At 39.5% G+C, this 22,256-nt stretch overlaps 1 protein-coding gene across 12 annotated transcripts in view; it reads left to right on the top strand.

Annotated features, from left to right (window-relative positions):
* Positions 1-22,256, top strand: part of GRIP1 (glutamate receptor interacting protein 1) — a 315,585-nt gene that overhangs the window by 161,680 nt on the left and 131,649 nt on the right. The window contains exon 1 of one of the 12 annotated variants that reach the window (XM_088676452.1): positions 16,893-17,064. The exons of the other annotated variants lie outside the window; for them this stretch is intronic. Coding sequence (XP_088532578.1) covers positions 17,010-17,064 — 55 coding nt within the window. The 5' untranslated portion in view covers positions 16,893-17,009. Of the gene's footprint in view, positions 1-16,892; positions 17,065-22,256 lie in introns of those variants that run through there. 12 annotated transcript variants of the gene reach the window in all.

The following is a 22,256-nucleotide window of genomic DNA, read 5'->3' as shown; positions in this document are numbered from 1 at the left end:
CTCAGCCTATAGAGCAAGATGAGCGCCACAACCCCAGAGTCGTCTGCGACTGGACCTAATGGTCAGGGGTACCTTTACCTTTTAGAGGTTAGGAAGAGCCTTGAAATAAAACCTGAGGCATTACCCTTGAAAAAAAAGCAAGCTTTTTAATATGATCACTTGAAGACACAGAAATTTTTTTAAAGGCCGTTTGTAAAGCTTATGTGAAATGTTTTTTCTTTGTAATGCTTGTTCTGGGATGCAATTGATCAAAGCCATGCTAGTTAGGAAAAGGCTAATGAATCATCTTCCCCCCTAATAACTTTCTATTTCTCCCATTCCACTCTGTTTAGATTTTGAAAAGGCTATTAATGTATATTATAGTGTATCTTTCCCAATGTAACTTTTAATTGAGGTTGTCTTTATTATAGCAGTACTTATTGCCATCTTGTTGTAACTCATTTCCTTATAATTGGATGCATACTGTCTTGGAAATGCAATTTTCTCTCTGCTTGTAAAATCATGCAGCAAGCTATATACACGAGCCCTTTCTTGGGAATTTGTACCTTCATTAAAAATAAGGATCTAGAATTGTTGCCTTGAGGACAAGGCTTAACACAGCAAAGAAAGCTATGGCTATATGAAGGGAGTTTCTGAGCACGGGTGCCTTAAATGCAAGAGATTAAGAATTGGCATGATGTGTTGATGACCAAGGGTATGGTTTTAACTTATCGTTAAATTGAGGCTGATAGTGCAGCTGAGCTCTGAAAAGAAATAAAATATTTCTTTTCTCCCATCTCAATTTCCCTCCAACTTGAGCAAACGAGTTTGCTCTCAGAGACTATGGCATTTTAAACAATTTTCCAAATTCAGTTATAATGGAAATATGTCCTCAGAGCCTAGTATTAAGCTAACAGGCATCCTGGATGTGTTTGTCCTTGGAGATAGGGGAGTGGGATGTTAATGATAGCTGAATAAATTGAGATGTTACGTACTTTGTCAGCAGTTACAAAACCTAGCATAAGATTTTGACTAACATAATTGCAATGACAGATTTGAGCAGGAAACACACTGCAATGCTGTTCAAAATAAAAAAAAGGTATTTTCCTGTTTCCTGTATCCTTGGAACCACAAAAATGTGATTTCAAGTCTGCTTATTTGGATACAGAAACCCAATTACCCAGTATGGGGAAAATGCAGATTCAGGTTGATACATGTACAAATAATAACTAAATAATTGAATATGCATAGCTGCCAAGTCTCCCGTTTTTCATGGGAAATCCCCGTATTTTAAACTGTTTCCTGCTGGCAACCTGGATTGGAGAAAATCCTGTAAATCCCCCGGATTTCCTACCTGCCAGGGAGGCTCCATTTTGGGTGCTGGCGCTGCCCGATTTCCAGTGCCCAGACATGGGTAGCGTGGCACCGAAAATTGCTTCTACGCATGTCCATGTGTAGAAGTGACTTCCGGTGCCGCACTACCCATGTCTGGGCACCAGAAATTGGGCGGTGCCGGCACCGGAAGTTGCTTCTATGCATGTCCAGACATGCGTAGAAGCAACTTCCGGCGCCGCGCTGCTGCTGATCCCACATTTTTCAGTGGGAGACTTGGCAGCTATGAATATGTAGTAGTCTCTCCCGACATATGTGTCAAGGATGGCAAAGCCTGGCTGATTGTGATTATCCTTCCCCTTTTTATTTCTTAGTATCTCCCTTAGTCCAGGCTAGAAAGGTTTTTCCCCATTTTGGGGCCCTCCTATATCAATAAAGCTATTGCTTTCTTAGCGCTTCTAGTCGGAGGATTCTTAGAGCTCCACTATTCCAGTTTCTTTTGCTTCTGGAAACTTAGCATCTATACCTGTCTGATTTAACATTTCATGTCTTCTGTGAATCCTTTATGTTCCTTCCACAAAGAAAGCATGAAATAGTGGTTCTTCTTGGAAAGCACCTCTTCAATCATTCCTAGAGACTTCTCAGATCTGCTTTGCCTCCCTCCGTACAATGCTCTTGTGAAGATTTAAAGAAGTACAGAAACCATTTTCTCTGCTTTCATGTTTGCTGGTGAGATGGAAGATTAGGGGGGAATTGCTGACCCCTTTCCTCCTTTGCCTGTCTCCTCCCTCTCACCCTTTCCCACAGTGATTTAAACTTGGGTCTAAAATGCAAACAACTCTATTGACATAAGCATCATGAGCCAATGTTCTTGCCAAATTGAGGGTGAATCTTTAATGCCTTCTGATGGAAGTGCATCTCATTTTCATGCATCACAGAAAATGCTGTTTTCAGTCTCTATTTAGATTTTCATATGTGTGAAATAAGCTGAAAATAAATACTGTACAGTGGAACCTCGGTTTATGAACACCTCGGTTTATGAATTTTCGGTTTATGAACGCTGCGGACCCATCTGGAACGGATTAATTCATTTTCCATTACTTTCAATGGGAAAGTTCGCTTCAGTTTATGAACGCTTCAGTTTATGAACAGACTTCTGGAACCAATTACACCCATGCTTCAGTTTATGAACGCTTCAGTTTAAGTACTCTGCGGACCCATCTGGAACGGATTAATCCACTTTCCATTACTTTCAATGGGAAAGTTCGCTTCAGTTTATGAACGCTTCAGTTTAAGTACCCCTGGAACAGATTAATCCACTTTCCATTACTTTCAATGGGAAAGTTCGCTTCAGTTTATGAACGCTTCAGTTTATGAACAGACTTCCAGAACCAATTGTGTTCATAAACCGAGGTACCACTGTACTTTGTTTCCCCCGCTTCCTCATTGATGGATAGATAGGGCTATTGTCTCATGGCCTCAGTGATCCTATTATGTTTCTGCATCCTGACCGAAATGACAGGATCTGATATCGTAGTGAGATGGCATCCAGATGCATCGTGTATGAACACGCACCGGAATACACTCAAAAGCCTGTTTGTTTGTTTTTAAAAAATGTGCTCTAATAAAAGATGATCAGGCAGAATATATTCTAGCAAAGGATACTTTTGAAGAAAGAGAAATAATGGTGATAATGAAGAGGCAGGACATTGATTCTAATCTGTAGTAGCAAGATGACAATCTGTTTGATGAATGGAGGAGCTGGTGCAACGATAGGGCAGGGTGTTTGTGGTTTGTGCCTGTTCCCATTTTTATCCACCAATAGCACACCCTCCATTAAAATACAGCTGAGGAAATGTGCAACAGAAAGAAGAGGAGAAATCTCGCCCTTTGAAAGTTCAAGATGCATTCAGGTTTACAGCAATTAAATGCCTAATTTCCTGTTAAAGAACTTCCTGCTTTTCTTCTCCCAACCCCCATGTGTATAGCATGCTGTTCTGCATTTCTGCTTTGCAAACAGCAGCACAAGAGCATCTCTATCATTCCAACAGTTTTATGGTACTTTGCTGAAAGCAGTGGGTCTTAGAGCTTGGTGCAGTGCATTAGCATATGCTTCTGCAAAATATTTCATCCTTTTGTGACTCCCTTTTGATCAATTATGTGTATGCAGGTTTTCTCAAACATCCTCGTAGAGGAAGATTTGATCTTCATAGAAGATGGCCGGTTTTATACTTCCAGTTTTATATGTTCATTCTAGAAATACAACAGCTGGCATAGAATTAAAGTATGCACTGTGTGACTTTTTTTAAAGGAGATAATTACATTTCATAAAGGTTGTGACATCAACTATGATTTAAATTGATAGATTCCTTGCTAACTTTCTTTGTGTTTAAAATATCATCTGTACACAAACATAGGTATATGGAGGGAGTAGACAATGCTGCTTTAGGTGTGTCCAAAGTCCTGAGTGTGCCCAGTTGGATTTTTCAGTGGAGCCCTCTCTCATTTCACAAATAAACACCGAAGCTTCTATCTGTTTCAAAAGCAGTTTGTCATGTGGCATGGAGCAATGTTGTTCGACAGACACAAATCAAAATAAGCATACATACAGCATACAGAAATGGTGATGTGGTTATTTGCATCCCAACTTGGGTTCAATGACATCCTCACTTTTCATTTCTTTATTGCAGGGGGTTGGACTAGATGATCCTCAGGGTCCCTTCCAACTTTACAGTTCTATGATTTCAGCCTCATGCATGTTACAGTGTTGTTCCTCAGCTCCATAGTAACTTGCACGTAATGGTCATACAGCTCTAATGTGCTGCAATACGAAATTAGCGAGTGAGCTTTTAATTATTTTTTGGGAAAGGTAATTAAAGCAGTGATTTGCCCATAAGAAATAACATGATGTAGTTGGAAATTGTCTTTTATAGATAGATTTCATGACTCTGTTGGGTTTTGATGGGTCCTTTAATGTCCTAGGGTTATGATAGACATTTATTATGATAAGCAGTTTTTAAGTTGTTGTTTTTCTTAATATTTGCTTCATTTTTATATCTGCTTGCTGTTGGTGCATTTATTAATAATGTTCCCCATAAAACCATGTTTACCTGGACATATTTTATGCTACCTGTGAGAAGAAGCAAATAATTATATGGCCATGTTTAGACATAATTCTGGCTTTTGGCTATGGTTAGTCAAATTTGTTTGCTTGCTAGTGCGCACAGCCTGAGCACTCCTGCTCAACTCTCAAAGGGAAAACAAACCATAGAGTTTTGATTGTATGTATATGATTGCATTTAGTTTGAGGGAAACAAACCATGGGCACTGGGTTGGGATGTAATGTTAAGCGGGTTGCTTCATGGTTTGTTTCCCGACTGGGAGGAAGGCAAGAACAGAGTGGGAGTGTTTGGGCTGCATGCATTAGCATGCAGCTAGTACACAAACTAATTTGACTAACCATTGTTAATGGCCAGCGTTATAACCAAATGTGGCTATTACGTAGCTTTAGTTATAGTGGATTTTAAAGCTTTATTAGAGAAGCTATTAAATAGAAGTGATGAATAGAAGTGAGATCTTGCTGAAGTATTAGTGACCAGTGTTGGAAGAAATTTGTGTAAGGTTAAGCTATCAATTCTTTGAGGAGATGTGCTTTGCAAATTCGGCAGTTCTTTTGTTCAGAGCTGTTGCCTCAGTTGTTGCATTGATTCTATCCTAACAGCCGTTTGCGTCATTTTTATTTATTTAAGATTAGGAAGTCCTATTCTCTAAATCCTCTTTGGTGAATTTATGTTTGTGTGTGTGTGTGTGTGTGTGAGAGAGAGAGAGAGAGAGAGAGAGAGAGAGAGAGAAAGAAAGAAAGAAAGAGAGAGAATGTGCTTGTCAAATGGAATCTACACCTGGGGTTTCTCTCTGGCTGCTAATGTTTATCCATATTATTTAATTTCTTTTTGTTAGTTGTTGCTGTTTGTTGCTGTTATCTTAACATTAGGTTGTATCCAATACTTACGTTCTGCTCAAGCAGAAGACTTCCACCTGCTCAGTGAAACTATCCACTCCTCTCCAGCTGCCCAGACACCCTCACAAGGTCCTTCAGAAGGTTGGGGAACCCTCTGGAGCAGTTTTTGTGGGCTAAGGGAGAAGAGAGGAAGTGGAACTGTTTTAATGTGAGACATATTATAGTGGAAAGTGAAATGGAACAGTTTAAATGGTTGTGTATGTCCTCCAAGCCGTGGTTCCTGAGATCAGTTGCTGGAGGCCCAGCCAATCCAGAGGCTTAATACTGGCCTCATTCATGGCTAATGGTTATCCGTGGTCATAAATAAGCCATGACTTGCCTCAAATGAGTGCCTTGCTGGTACACATTGCTCAGTCACTCTGGCCCTGCCCTTCTCTGCCTGCCTCCCGAAGAAACAAAGGGTGATGCTTAGCTTAGCATTCTATGCAACCCACCCAGTACTTGTTTGTTTCTCCCAAACAAACCATGAGCAGTAAGTAAAAAACAAACCTTGGCTTCTACTTGCAGTTTGCTTGGATAGAAGCAACCCATGGACACTGGTTCACATGTAACACTAAGCCGGGCTTCGTTGTTTGTTTCTCCTAGGGGCAAGCGGGGTGAAGCAGGAGTGTTTGAGCTGCATACACCAAAGCACTACTGTTTCACAATAAGCAACAGTTTATGTCTAAGTATGGCTTATTGTTAATGTGCAAACCAGGGCACTGTCTGTAGGAGCCAGTACTGCTGACTTGTCTTCTGTGCCTGAAAAAGGCTCTGAGGTTTTAACATCCATGCCCAGGGGCAGCTCATTAGGCTAGGCATTTTCTGCTTCATTCCTCAAATGAGTCCAATTCATGATTATTATATTTTGTAAAAAGTTAACTTTCAAATGAACAGTCATCTTATCACTAGTGCACAGAAACTTTAATACTCATTTTGTCCATTTAAATTGCCATGCAGGTGAAGTGGGAACTGCTTATGATGAATTGAAAATCCAAAGCTAATTTAAGTGTGCACAGCAAAGGGCACTATTCTGAAGCCACTTACAAGCTTATAAATTCCTTTTAAGTCACTGAGATTTATGAGCTTAGAAGTAAAAATCTGGATTTCTTCCAGTGATTTTAATAAGATAGACCTATAGAAGGATGTGTATCATATTGACCTTTTACGTCTTCCACTAAGCCTTTTTAAAGAACAAAACCTATTTGTATCAGAGTCTGCTGTCAACTCTTCAGGCCTGAGTCCAAGTATTTTTGTTTTATTTCCCTAATATCCGCTGATAAAGGGTATATAATTTCATTCCTCATACCCTTCATGAGTTCTTCTTCACTTAAGTAATGCTGTACAGTATACAGAATTTTGACTGAGTAATTTGTAGTTGGGTTGCTGCTGCACAAATCACAATCATGCCTCACCTGGCAGTTGCAATTCGTGTACTTAGGTTAACTTTCAACAAAGGAAATTGAATATTGTTTTGCAGTTTGCACACAGAGATTAATATCATTGTATCGGTGAAACGGCTTCTCTTTTCAGTGAATCTTCTCTTCTCATAATTAGCATTTTAAAAGCACATATTGTTTTTTTACTTCAATTTTACAGATATGCTTCTACATTTTCTTCCTGTTGCAGATTTGTCCCTTATTTCCCAAGTAACATCATTAACTTAGAATTAGATGTTCATATGTGTGTGTGTGTGTGTGTGTGTAACATGAATTTCTACTAGTGTGCAAAACCTGATTAAAGATTAAAATGTTAAAACATAAACTTACAGAATTAAAATAAGCAAAAAAACTAAAACGCCATCTCATTAAAACAATACAACAATGGAAAGAGGAGACTCAGGTTGAGAGAGCAAAGAAATGTCTGTGTAAACAGGTGTGTCTGCAAAAGCCTAGAAGAAGGGCAACACAGATAGGGCATATTTCATCAGGGAGCACTGAAACAGTGTGTAGGCCCACCTAGTCCAGTGGTTTCTACTCAGTTTGGCTGTGCTTTCTGGAGTCTTTCCCAGTCCTTTGAATAGGCAATGTCAGAGATTAAACCTGGGACCTTTTGCACAGCTGACTCTAGGTTTGAAGCGGGGTCTTGGGCTAAGTCTTCTTATGGGCCTCCTCCTCTGTCAGTGGGTCTTGGTGGGCTGTTTCTATTACTACATTGCTCCAAGAGATGCTCTGGACAGCTGGATCTAGCCACCTTTGTCATTTCTCTCACAATGCTCCAGAACAATGGCGGCCAGGTCGAGCAGCTGGGAGGGGCCAAAGATGCCTGGTGCTAACACTGGCCCCAACGGCCTTCATGTTCTGCCACGGGGTATGACCCCCTCCCCATCTTTAATCCCCCAATTTAATTTTACTGACTGCCCCATAGTCCTGCTCATAGCAGTTCTTTCCCCATTTGCTTTCCTGCAAATAAGAGGTTGCAGTCTATGCTTTTTAATTGTCAAACCCTGACAGCAGGAAGATCATTACTATGACTAATCGGAAAAGTACAAAGTCTGAATGGAATTACATATCTTTAACCATATGCAGTAGCAAATGGAAGCTGTTTTTTGGGGGGATAGACAGATTCCCTGCTTTTAAGATTACAGAGAGATCGCTTACTTTGAGATTACATTAAACCCCACAGCTTTTAATTACGTGCATGTTGCTAGCAGAAACTAACAGTAGTTTTGCCTGCCTGGCTCATTTATTTTATTTTTTAGTGTTGCAGTTCCTTTTATTTTTGCCTTTGAAATGTGTTGGCACATGATGCTTTTGCTTTCAGTTGTATTTTCGCTCTGTTATTGGGCTTTTCAACACTGGTAGAAAAACTAGCCTGCCTGGTTGTGCCTTATTTCATTATACAGTATTTTCAAATGCTGCAAGTCCTTTACGAATCTCACTGACAGAAGATACTTAGAAGAATTCTCGGTAGTATTCTGAAAGTCTGCCTTTTATGCCTCCTAAGGGGGCTTCAGGAAACTAAACCAGGAAGGCAGCTGCTGCAAATATTAGCAAATTATTACTATGAGAATAGGTGGACTTTTCTAAAACACTGAGCATGTGCCACCTAGCATTGCTGCTCTATAAGTTCTATTTGTAAAGCACGTTGAGTCTTTTTAGTATTCAGTGTATAAATTTTGTGAAATAAATGTTCAGCAGTGATGGATGTTCCACATGCCACATCATCTACAAAGCACCTTGTTGGTTACCTCTGCCCTAGAATATGGTTCCAAAATCCTTTGCAGAGTGCACAGACTCCAACAGGAGCATGCCTTGGGCAAACAAGTCGTGATGAAAAGGCAGGAAGTTGTAAAACCACTGTGCTAACATATTATTTTTTAATGGGAGGATGAGAACCTAGAAGTGGTCATATCGAGAACTAGGGCACACCAATGCCATGACCACCACCACCACCATTTTCTTTTTTAGCCTTTTAGAGAAGAGAGCAACAGGAGAAATGTAGACATAATACAGGTGCGCTTTTGTTGTTAAAATAAAAGGTGAGTCAAATGAAAAGCTTGACAGCTACTGTTCTACTTCTAACACATGGTGGGTGAGAAACTATACCACCAACTATACTTTAAGACTAACACATTTACTAATGCCTTTCTTATATGCAGGGTACCATACCTTATTTTTTTGCATAAGTGATGCTTTCCAGGCAATGTTTAACCAATGCTTGAGCAGAGGTGTGTAGTAGCAAGCTCATGTTTAGAGCCAGGAACGTTACTTCATAACAGCAGTTCACTTTGTCTCCTGTTCTGTAGCAAAATCTATTTTTAAAAGGTTATTTATTTTTTAGCAAAGATAGTTTAAAAATATTTTGCACCTAATAACATTCAATGCCCCTATAAAACAAGCAGCCAATGGCAGTATACAGTAGTAACAATGTTATATGGAGGTACACACACGACACTATATTAAAACACTCTCACTAAAACAGATCTCTTAGCTCATCAAACCTTGATATCCTCCCTAGGGCTTATAAATAAGCTATGAAACAAAATGTGATTTGATTTTCCTTACATAACTCGTAATTTAGAGCATTTTCACATGGCTTGTAACAAAGCAGTGGAGGAAAAGCACAACTGAATTGTGCTTACTGCACTTGGGGAAGGGCTGTTGCTCAGTGGTAGAGTTGCATGCAGAAGATTCCAGGTTCAATCCCTGGAATTTCCAGATTGGCTTGGGAGCACTTCCTGCTTTAAACTTTAGGGAGCTGCTGCCAATCAGTGTACTAAGCTAGGTGGACCAAAGAGGTGTTCATTTTAAGTTTCCCATGTTCATTTTAAGTTTGATGTACTTTAATTTTGTCTTGAAATTAAAGCTTTCATGGAGAAGGATGCCCTGTTCTGTTCTTATAAGCAATGCCTCTTCCTGTAAGAACTACATGGTAGGAATATAAAAAAATTCCTTCAGTAGCACCTTAAAGACCAACTAAGTTTTTATTTTGGTATGAGCTTTCGTGTGCATGCACACTTCTTCAGATGGTAGGAATATATTACTGAGAACTAAGATTATGCATCTCCATGCATAAATGCAAGAAGACTAGACATAAATGCAATGAGACTTTCAAATAGCAGTGGTTACACATAGGATGTCTGAACTCAAACAAAATGTGGTTAGTCATAACCGTGGTTTAGGACGTTGATTTCAAACATTGGTTTTGTAGGATGGGTTTTAATGGGTAGGAGAGGATATTTTAATGGCAATTTATCCCTCCAGGTACGCACATGTGTGGGTTGAACAGGGTTTCAAAATCCCATTGCTGACAGCAAAATTAAAAGCATAGGAATTATGCTGTAAAACTGTGTTTTGAGCAAGCCCAGCTATGAAGTAAACTGGCTCTCCCTTTCTTATCTCACTTAATAAAGAATAAGGCAACACCTGGGGAAGTAAGCTGAAAAATAAGATTTACTTACTTTATAATCATACATTTGTTCACCGTAGTAAAAACTATGTAGGCAAATTACTTATATATATACTGTATAACCAGCTTCAGACATCTGCCTGAGATGCAGCAAGCACAGGGCACTTTTGCCCTCATGGCTGGTTGAAGTAAGATAGAGAGGAAGAAGAAGTAGTGTATGTTCCTTCCTCTCCAGGAGCAGAGGAGAAAATGACATCACACAGAGCCTTCTTTACCAGTTGTATTTCTATGGTCTGAGTATCTACCTATCAGCAATACAGCTCTGTGGACTTAGCCTTTTCTCACAGTAAGAATTTGCATTTGTTAGGTTTGGCTGCTATCTCCCATATTTATGATCCTGGCATTATCCTGACCCCCACTTGTGAACTTGGTACTCACACTCTCAACTGGGTCATCATTATTAAAATCATTATTCCAGGATTCACCGCAGTGCCTGAACATGGATCAGGTTACATCATTCAGAAATCACAGCAGAGCTCCAGGATACATAGCTAGGCATAAGCTAAGTCATTTCCCCAATACTTGACATGCCCCATTGGGCACAGCCATTTACATAGTCAACTTCTCAAACCACAGAACTGGGGAAGCGAGTGGGCGCTCCTACAAGTAGGCTTGGTCTTCTGGTGTCGTTGCCATGTCCTTTTTGCAAGAAGCAGGGTTGACATTGCTAGCTCACTATCCTCAGGCACCTCTCTGGAGGAAGGGAGCACTTCGCTGGCAGGAGGTGATGCTGGAGGCAAGCCAAGTGGCTCAACCACAGTAGGTGAGCCAGCTGATGTCACCAAAGTGGGCATATCCTAGAGCAACCCACTGGGCCCCTCTTCAGCATGTAGATCGGCACTTCCCAAAGTGCTAAGGGCTTCCTCAGGATCCAATTCCGTGTTCTCATTCCATCCCCCCTCCCCATCTGACTAGCCCTACCAAGACATTTCCACAGGGCTCATGACATACTTTTCCTTAACCGTTACTTAACACTAGCTACATTTTGAACAAGATTAGTAACTACAGTTATTTTAAAATGGAAGTGAAAAGTTCCATCCAAAGAGGAGAGGGGAGAATGTGAGCTTGAAGCTCACCGATACTTACTCCTTATTTCTAAACTGGCTTTAGCATTGTCTAAATGTTGTCAGTGCAAGAGTGAACTTGCATCCTTCAGGACGCAACATATTTTTTCTACGTTATGGGCAGCTGGGAAATACTGAATTTTTTTTTAGTATGCTAGAGGAAGTAATCGCAATTACGTGCAAATAGTATTACGTGCAGGTTTAGTTTTATGTGAACAGCTTCTCAGGCACTCTGAACTTTTTCCTGGATAATACATTTAAACCACCATGACATTTGAATGATGATGCAGCTCAGCAAAATGTGAAGAAGTGGGAATTTATTAGACGAGTTAAACAACAAATATGTAGTAACTGTCATAAAAGACCTGAGTAAAGAAAAATATCCTCATGAAGGAAAGTACTTAAGGAACATACTTAAGCATCAGCTAAATATGATTTACTGCTTACCCAAACTAGATCCTTTAAAACAAAAAATCAAGAGAAGCAATACTGTAAATTATTGCTAGCTAACATATTTAAAGCCATGGGGAAAGCCAAAATATGATGGAACTATGAGTAGTAATAAGAGCTATGAGAACCCTTCTGTTACTTTATTATATAGTATTATTATGGAGAAGTGCCTCACACATTAGTTTCCCCCCCTTAGCTGTGACCTATTTCTTCTTTTTCCTAACCCTTTATTACCACTGCTACCATATATACCAATACCATTCATTTTCTTCATCAGTTTACTGACTAGTAGCTGTAGCTAAGCATAGAACAGAACAGAGATCAAAAAACGAAAACAAAGCAGAATAGTTATCAGTATAAACCAGGCACCCCCAAACCAGACACCCCCAAACCAGGCCCTCCAGATGTTTTGGACTACAATTCCCATCATCCCTGACCACTGGTCCTGTTAGCTAGGGATCATGGGAGTTGTAGGCCAAAACATCTGGAGGGCCGCAATTTGGGGGTGCCTGGTATAAACTGATGGTGGTATGTATACTTACCTAATAAACCACGTAGGTTACTTCACTTTGCTGCAGTTGCTGTAAATAAAAATCATTTCCACTACTGTACTGTATATGGTTACTCTCACTCTAAATGATACAGCAAATACAACACTGGGTTCCTGTTACTTTGCAAGGATAGATATGCCAGTTTCCCCCCTTCAAATCTTATAGCACTCCTCCCCAGGTAATAGTTACGTATCAACAAAACTGAGAAATCTACTTGCAGTCTTTAATCGGGTCTGTTTTAAGCAGTGTTTCCCAACCAGTGTGCCTCCAGATGTTTTGGGACTACAACTCCCATCATTCCTGACCACTGATCTTGCTAGCTAGGGATGATGGGAGTTGTAGTCCCAAAACATCTGGAGGCACACTGGTTGGGAAACACTGGTTTAAAGACTACTGCAATCTTCCTTCTGGTCCACCAACTGATGTTGCCTCAGGTTCTCAGCCATGCCACTTACACTTGGCTGTAGAACTTCTCTTGAAGGCTGCCTTCAGAGGCACATGCTCTTCCCCACAGACCTTCCTCTGCTCCAGGCAGCGGTGTCAGCTCAGCCTCTCTGAGTGCCTCCAAGCCCATGTTACTGCTCTTCCTTCAGCAGACCACCAGCCACTCTTTACTCTCTCATGAACTCTCATCTGTTGACCAGAACTTGGTCTTTTTGTTCTCACTATCCAAGGACCTCCTCTTCCCATTTGGGTGGAAGTCTGTCCCCTTCATTGGCCTATAACTAGGATCGAATCAAATCTATGATGATGATGATGATGATGATGCCGATGCCCCTGTATATAGATTGACAGAAATTGCACTCGCAGAACTAACCCTGGTTTGACCAATTGTAAACAATGACAGTTTCACTGTTATTCAGGTACCCCTGCTGTTAACACTGTTATTTCCACAGCTCTTGGCAAAACTCAGCAGTTTACAGGCAGTTAACCCTTTACCCGCAGCTATGTATAAATCCCTTTGCATATTTTAAAAATAAAATTGTTATCCCAGAAACAATATTATTCCAACCGCAAGAAGAGGAAGCTGTGCTGTTGACTGCTGTTCTGAACACTTAGCAAAATGATGTCTTTATTAGTAAATGTGCTTTGTATCTCCTTTCAAAAAAACATTTCACTTAGCTGAAAAAAATTGAATGATATTTAGTATGAATATTACGTTCTGAAATGAATACTTAAGTGAAGCAAGTATAATCATACAGCACACAATTTCAACAACAACAACAAGACTCTTACAAGTAGCTTTTTGCACCAAATAGCATAGAAGGTATTTAGATCTTTCAAAGAATCAGATATTTGGAATGGTTGACGTTACATGGGCTTGCATTAACCTTTCTACAAACTGTCCTTTGTAGTGCATCACCTACTTTTGGATACACATCAGCTATTTGTGCAGAGATTAGATGGGCAAAGCTTCCATCCTTGCAAACAAAAATGTAAGCAACGAGATCTGAAACATAGGCGAAATACGTAATTGCTATCGGCAATAACTAATGAGTGGCATTGAATGCATTGATATAGTCAAGAAGTTTAACCTAGTTTGATTGTCACACTTAAAATTCTTTGAAACCTCAAGGTCAACTGCAATATAGAGGGATAGGCACTGATTAAATCTAATATGTACAGTGATATTCAACATTAGAATGTAGCTGACCTGAATCAGAAGGGTTCAAAAGAAGACTTAAATACTGTAATGGTGGGTGACAGGTACTGTGGACTGCAGAAGTGTTTAGCAGGGGGGCATACTTAGGTTGTCAGTGGAATGTATTCTGGTGTTCATCCTGCTCTTGCTGCTTAGAGTAGACTTTGCAAACTTGATGCTCCTATGGTAAAGGTAAAGGACCCCTGGATGGTTAAGTCCAGTCAAAGGTGACTATGGGGTTGCGGCGCTCATCTTGCTTTCAGGCTGAGGGAGCCGGCGTTTGTCCACAGACAGCTTTCCAGGTTATGTGGCCAGCATAACTAAATCGCTTCTGGCGCAATGGAACACCATGACGGAAACCAGAGCGCACGGAAACACCGTTTACCTTCCCGCCACAGCGGTACCTATTTATCTACTTGCACTGGCATGCTTTCAAACTACTAGGTAGGCAGGAGCTGGGACAGAGCAACAGGCACTCACCCTGTTGTGCGGATTCAAACCGCCAAACTTCTGATCGGCAAGCCCAAGAGACTCAGTGGTTTAGACCACAACGCCACCCGCATCCTATAGCCATTGTTGTACCAGATGTGGGATGAGGAGTCATTCCAAGCATAATGCAATATGAAAAGGCAACATCCCTTTCTTTTTCATTTGTCAGGCATGCCTTTATACCCTCAAAAGCTTAACTGCTAAAATGCATGGTGTTGAAGTTTGTTCAGAACTGATGTTTTTAACCTTTTTTATTTCATTGAGAGATGCAGTGCAATGTTATTCCATGGAATCCCAAACCCCTGTACTCAAAGTAAAGAGAAAGAGTGTGTGTAAAAGCTGGAAATAAGCAATTACATGGAGTAAAAGACCTGAGTTCATAAAATTTCACAGTACCCTCGCAGGACGTTCATGGATTCCAGGGGTTGACAAACAGTTTAGAAGACTCAGCAGGAACCGTTACATTTGTGCTCCAACATCCGCACTAGCTCCCCATTGAGTTGTGTTTTAGCTGGAAAGCCCTAAACAGCTGAGCTCTATCATCTCTGAATAGGGATGGATGGATCAGCCTACCCTTGTATGTACTCATTCATACCTTTATTCTGTCCTATTTCTGCAGCAATATTTTTTTTTAAAAAAAATAAAAATCTTCTTGTATTTGAATACATATTTTTAACACATTTTATCTCAAAGTAAACCATTTTGTCCTAATATAAGCACAAGTACAGTGGTACCTCTACTTACGAATGTTTCTACTTATGAATGGAGCTCCGTCCGCCATCTTGGATGTAGTTTATAAAGGATTTTTTCTACTTATGAATTTTTAGATAGGGTTGCTTCGACTTACGAATTTTCTCTCCCAATGCATTCCTATGGGATTTGACTTACAAATTCGTAAGTAGAGGTACCACTGTACACATTTTGTCCAAATATAAGCATTGGTAAATACAGTTTGGTACATTATTGAGAGTTGGGAAATGCATCACAAAGCAGGTGTGAAATCAAAGGGGAGCTCTGTTCCAATTTACTCATTGCTCTGGGAGGTGCAGTTCAGATCTGTTTGAATACGAATAAGTTAAGACTGAATTCCTCAATCATCACTATCTCTGAGATAATCTGAAAATGCTGCCTTAGCTATTCTGATGCGCCGCCAAATTTCGACAACTTGTAGACTTGGGGTTATTTGGTGGTAATCTTCCACTATTGATCTACTTTGCCCCTAGAAATTCTTCAAAGTCCAAACCTATTTCAAAACAAACCCAATATTTCTTAAGTTGGAACTGTCTCTTTCCTGCCATGTTTGACCATTTAAAGGTGTGAGGTTCATCCATAATAATACACATTTTAAATAGTAATCTGCCATGACCTAGAGTCTTTTAAATATCCCCAGCTTGTTTTTTTAATAGATAGGCTAAAAAGTATTACTGTACCCAAGCAATCCCCCAAACATCATAAAGGAGATCTCAAGTCAGTCTTTGAAGTTTTATATCCAGATCTTTCTAGACTTTTTTTTTTAAAAAAAAACCACAAGAAAAGTGTTAGGTTGGTCTGCAAGGGTTAGAAAAGCTGTCATTACCACGTTCCACCTCATTATTTTGTGAATGAAGTGTAAATGGGCAAGTTAATTTGCTTAGCTTTGATAAGAGGCTGTAAAATACTTTGATAAATTGAGTAATATAGAACCATGTGTTGTATTTGGTAAGATTATGGTGGATTATTTATGAAAGGCTAAAAGGATAAATGTGTCCACCTAGTGAGAGCTTATGTTTCATTCTCCTTCCAGAGGCATCCTGACTCACAGTGTGTTGTCTGTGTAGCATCATTATGCTTCACGATTGTATACCTACTTGGAAAACTGCCTGTCCTCCTGCTGCTGTATGGCTTGTGGGTCTCTCTCTCTCTCTCTCTCTCTCTCTCTCTCTCTCTCTCTCTCTCTCTCTCTCTCTCTCTCTCTCTCTCATCCTCCCTCCCCCTCATTCTCAGCAGGGCATCCTTTCACACCGAAATCATTTTTAAATTGGGGGGGGGAACCCGGTGCTATTTAAAAATTTGCCATTTGTAATAACGGATGCTGATGGTTATGCATTTTCCCTTGTTATTGTTCAGCAAGCAATGCTGGGAGAGAGTTAAAATATCTGAAGGATTTGAGGAGGGGGAGCGAGAGCGGGAGGAGGGAAAATCCCCTGATTGTGCTGAAATGCCTGGTCCTTTGCCTGGAACAGAAACTGAAGCTCACTAGCACAGTACAGGACTCGGGGAGGCTGGTAACCTAGCTGCGTTCAGTCATCTTTGCCGGGATCTTACACTATTTGATGCTTTGCAGCTGTTAAGAGAAATATTGCTGCTGCTGCTTCTTTTTAAGCCATTGATCTGGTGCTGCAAGCAGTGGTGGTAGTAGTACTAGTACTGAATGACACAGCTTTGCTAGATGACATAGAGCTGATCTCTGCATCAGCCAAGAAGAATTAAGCTTTGTCACTCCCCGTTGGGACTATCTTTCTTCTGGTATGCGTGTGAGGAATTCATATGCTTCTGCTGCATCCACCAAAGCAGAGCCTTGAGTATACTTTGCCACGGAAGGGCAGTAAGCAAGAATGATAGCTGTCTCTTTTAAATGCCGTTGTCAAATTCTGAGGAGACTTACGAAAGGTATCGTGTTTTTCTTATTATTCGTTTCCATGCCTGTATTGCAGCATTCTATACAACACAGCCTAATGGTTTTACTTTCAAATATGACTGCCTCTTTTTGTAATTTATTGGCAGACAACAAAGAAGAACTCTCTGAATAACACACACACACACACACACACACACACACACACACACACACAGCTAAAAGGCTTGAATGCCCCCCTGCCGTGCTCACATTACACCATGATGCTGCTTTGTGATTTTGGGGTGATTTCATTGCTCAAAAGGAGATGATTTGTTTTCAGGCAAAGTGCTAAAGTTATTATGGGATATTATTGGTTTGCATTCCTGTTAATTGGCCGGCAGAAGTATTGCCCATGTCACTCTGTGCTGTATATTAGGAAAAGCTGCTGATAAGAAAATTCTGGACCTGAACTAAAGGTGATGTTATTCACATTGTTGCCGTGTTGGCATCCTAGCATGTTCTCTCTGAAAGATGATGAAGGGGTGTTTTTTTTTCACCCCCTGTGCTAAATTGTCTGACAGCTTCAGAACCAAAGATTATGTTGACATTAATAAAATGAATATTGTTATTGCTGAACTGGAATATAGATTCAATTGAGTGTTTTGTTTGATTGATAATGTTATACTTATTAGTTGTATTTCTTAAACTTGAGACAAAATCCTGCATTTTTTGCTACATAACTTTAAAATGCTATTAAACCTTATTAGTGGAATTTCAAAAACAGTTGCCCTTACACATTTCACCATATAACACATTGTCTTTCATGCTGTTGTTTTTTTAATCTCATTATTATAAATGTTTGCACAATTTCTGCTTAAAAACAGTATTGCCACTTTGGGGAGTGTTGGTGAGAGAGATAGTAACACCTTAGCTTATTGTGCCTGGAAGCAAATGAAGGCATGTAGGTTATACAATTAGTATATGAAAGCTTTGTGAAACATAAAATTACTACTACTATGCTCAATAGCAGTAGACTTGCAAAAGTGCTAATGAACTTGTCAGGAATGTCTTGGTTTGGAAAATTGGTTTTCTTTCATTAATCAGTTATACAGTTTATAATTAGTATTTAATGTTGGCTCATCGTATATATAGATGGTTTTAGGGAGACTCTTGCCATGGTAAAAAGAAAGAAAGAAAGAAAGAAAGAGAAAGAAAGAAAGAAAATAGCTTGTTATAGAGGACTGCTGTAGTTCAACTACTTGATAATATAAGTGGAGTGGCTATTAATTGAACGGGTCAATCCTATAAACGTCTACTTAAAAATATGTTCCACTGAATTCAATGGGGATTACTTCCAGGTACCTGGCAGTAAGCACTGTTGAATACAATGAGACTTTTGAGTAAACATGCATAGGATTGCACTGAAAAAAACAACAGATTAAGCATGCAATCCTAGAAACACACTTATTAGAAAATAAGATCTATTGAATTCCCTGGGCCTTGGGTTTCTTATTTGGGTGCACATATTAAGTTCATGAATCCCTTCAAACTTGTTGTGTTTGGTTTCTACTACATGTAAACTAATTTATTTCAGTACAGTAAATACCTTCAACTTCTTGTGGAAATTATTTAACCAAATATCTGCACATGTTCTAAACATGTTTACTCAAGACAAATTATTTTACTTAAGTGAACTTGGATTTTATATGAGAAAAGTTTGGGTCAACTTGCCTGTTACTGTTGTGTGGCTTAAGTACAAGTTCCTCAGGAACTATTGGTCTTTCCTATTATTTCTGTAACTTATCAGGACACAATAATATTAAATTATCTTCACCTCCTAGTAAGGCTTGCATGGAACCACTGATCAACTGTGTTGAGTACACTGTTGTTCATTCTTGTTGATTATTGCTGCTGTTAACAATCTCTATCTGAAAATGGTGGTATTGGCATTCCTTGTTGCTATTTGCCAATATGCCAGGCTGAAATCCTACTTCCTTAATGTACATACTTAATTTCATTTGTAGGTTTAATTATTCTTATTCCTGAACTAGTCAATAAACAGTATGCCTTAGTTTTGATTGCTGTCTCTTTTTCAAGTTGCAAGAGAAAGACCTCCTATTTTCAATACAAAATTTAAATAATGTTATATTGACCTTTTTATGTTTCCTCTAAAAACAATATCAATAAAAGCTCATTGCCTGTGTTAATTCAAAGACCGTACTCTATTATTAATGATGGATAGGTCATAGAAAATTCTTACTTTTATATATTTTTATTGTTGGTGCTTTTATTGTTAAATCACTTCGGAATACTTTATGGGAAGCAATTCATCAATGAAATAAAAAGAATATCTGTAAAAGATGAAAGCTTACTATCGTAGAAGTAGATAAAAAGAGTTTAACCATCAGGATTGCATCACATCAGAAACACACAATGAGCTTATGGGCTGCAAGTAATTTTACTATAATTATGTGCAGGTTTAATGTATAATACAAGTTTGCAATAATACATCTCAAACACTTTAATGGACAAATGGAGTGAGAAACAGGGTCAAGTGGCAAAATGCACCTGCTACCCCCATTCTGTTGCTCAGTGTTTCCCTTATTAAGGATGGCTCACAACTGAAGAATGTTAAGGTGTGCACTTAGACTTTCAGAAAACTGAAAATAAATAAAAGCAAGGTTTTGGTGCATGGCTCTTTGTTTCTGATCTTTTAGCATCACACACACACACACACACACACACACACACACAAACCTGCTTTCATGTGTGCTGAAAACACTTCCTCCCTGAGTCACTGAAATCAATGGACTTGAGTAACTTGGTTTTCAATTGTGTTTAGCCTGAATATGATTTAGTTGGATTTCACCCCTGGACTTTCCTTGGGGTTAAACAGATGGTAGCAGCATATTTGTTTTCATACCATCTTGAAAATGAATAAAGCAGGGGTAGTAGCACCCATTTGACTTTGCCAGAAATGATGGGCTTATTTGACTCCAATTAAAAAAATTAATGATTAATTTTTACATATCCTTTCTGGATCCCACAGCTTTTTGCGCATGGTTGGCATGCTCATGCCCATTACATATTTCTATATACCCAATATGTGCTCATAAACCATCTCACATAAACTGCCTTAAGCATCTTAGCCTGTTGAGTTCTTTCCATGAGCTCAAGGTATAAAAATCCCAAATAAGCAGATCACAACAATGATTAATGCCACAGAGGCTATTGCTGATTCTTTATAAGCAATATGTCTGAATTACCTCAATTATGTTTACCTTGATTTCTGGGAATTTGAACAATATACTAGAAGAGGCATTAATTTAAGGGATAAATGTTGTTCTTTCCCTTATGGCAGCAGATTTGTTTAAAAAGAACATACTTCAGAATAAAGGATGTGGTCATCTCTTTTCTCCATCTCCCCTACCCTGCAATGTTCAGTGTGTCCAAGAAGGTGCTCAGTGCATTGAAATATGTTTGAGAAGATGATTCTCCTAAAAGGTGAGGAGTTGTACTATATTTCTAGAAAGATGGGTGCCAGAACTCAACATGAAGGCATCCCTTGTTCTATTATAATGGCAATGGCACCCACCTGAGAGGTGCTGGAACTCAGTTCTGGTGAGTTCTGTATGAAAAAGGGGGGGAAAGCTCTGAGTAGGTGGATTGCTGCATTTATACTTTGGAAGAGGAAGGGAAGGTAGAATGGTGTGTAGGTTGTTTCAGCTGATTAAATTACTTAGTAATAGTTTTTTGTCTGCTTGATAATGATAAAACATCATAGGCACTTAACCCAGATGTCTTGGAAAAATTATAGAACAGCAAAAAGAGTAGATGAAATATTTACCATTTCAAACTATTTGCTTAAGAATGCTACAAGTACTGATGGAGAACAATAAATGTTTTGTCAGCCACAACTTGTGCGGTTAGCGGTTTCTTGTGGAGAATGGGATTTGATATTGCAGCCTAGTGGTTGCTTAAATTATTTGTTTTGCTGGGGTAAATACCACTTGATTCCATCTCTGATTTGTTCACAGATTGTGCAAGGAACAAGTCAATGGTGGAAGCGAGTCAACAGCTGTTGGTAAAACTGTGAAGGGCTCTTGATTCACTTTCCTTTCATTTTGGGATAGGTGATCATGTAAACAAAGGTTGCTATCCCTCATATTGCTAAGGTGACTGGAGTGCACAGTTGTTTACTACTGATCTGTGACTGACAAAATATAGGTGGCTGAGTCTCCAAGTGTACTGAAGATTTGATATTGCTAGATTTTCTTTCCCATCTAAAAACGCAAAGTATGCATGCAGTGAATGATGTATTGAGTATCTCCCAGTGTTCCCAAGAAAAAAGCTCACTGTGGCCACAGAATATTCCTCATAGCAGCAGTGCACAGTACACAGCTTGCTGAGGTGCTTAATCTTTTTTTCTTGGGCCATTTTTCTCATTAACCCCCACCCAGCTGCTTTTTGCTAGGTCCCTGCATGTTTGCCCCATGGGAAGCAGAGCAACTTGCAGAAGTGGATTTAAATTTGAAAAATGGACTGAGGGGAAAGGGGTTAAGCTCCCTTTCTCCCATACTGGTGTTTCTCAAAATTTGGTGTATTCAAAATCCTGTAAAACAAGAGAGGAACAGAATAATGTCTCTAATGTGGTTGTGCGCTAACTTTGTGCTTAAAGGTGCCATGCAAAATAAATGTGTTGCAGTGAGCAAATAAGCAGTCTAAGTATAAAATGCTAAGCTTTATTAAACTTGTAAGAGAGATCAAACTGAAGTACCAAGTGAAAGCTGAACCAGCTTGTTATTGCTGAAGGTTACCATATACTCATTTTGACCAACAAGTACAATATTATTGAAATGTTAGTAAATGAGCTGCTACACTAGACAGGAACATAGGAGGCTGCCTTATACCAAGTCAGACAGTTGGTCCATCCAGCTCATTACTGTCTACACTGTTTGGCAGTGGCTCTCCAGAGTTTCAGGCAAAGTACATGCCCAGCCCTACCTGGAGAAGCCACAAATTGAACCTGAGACATTCTTCATGTAAACAGATGCTCTGCTATTGAGCTGTGGTCCTTCTCCAACAGACCAACATTGCCTGAAATTGTCAAGAGCTTTGGTTTTGGTGTAAATGCAGGTGTAGCATTTACTTTCCCCAAGTTTTCATTTTTGAAATTGGATCTGTAAAGACTAGCTCTCTGCCCGGCTAACTTTTTTCTGTGCTGCACCCAAACGATGATGTGGAT

This window comes from Zootoca vivipara, chromosome 9, assembly GCF_965207765.1.
Source record: "Zootoca vivipara chromosome 9, rZooViv2.hap1.1, whole genome shotgun sequence".
In the NCBI taxonomy this organism is placed as follows: domain Eukaryota; kingdom Metazoa; phylum Chordata; class Lepidosauria; order Squamata; family Lacertidae; genus Zootoca; species Zootoca vivipara.
This window is presented reverse-complemented; position numbering and strand designations above follow the sequence as displayed.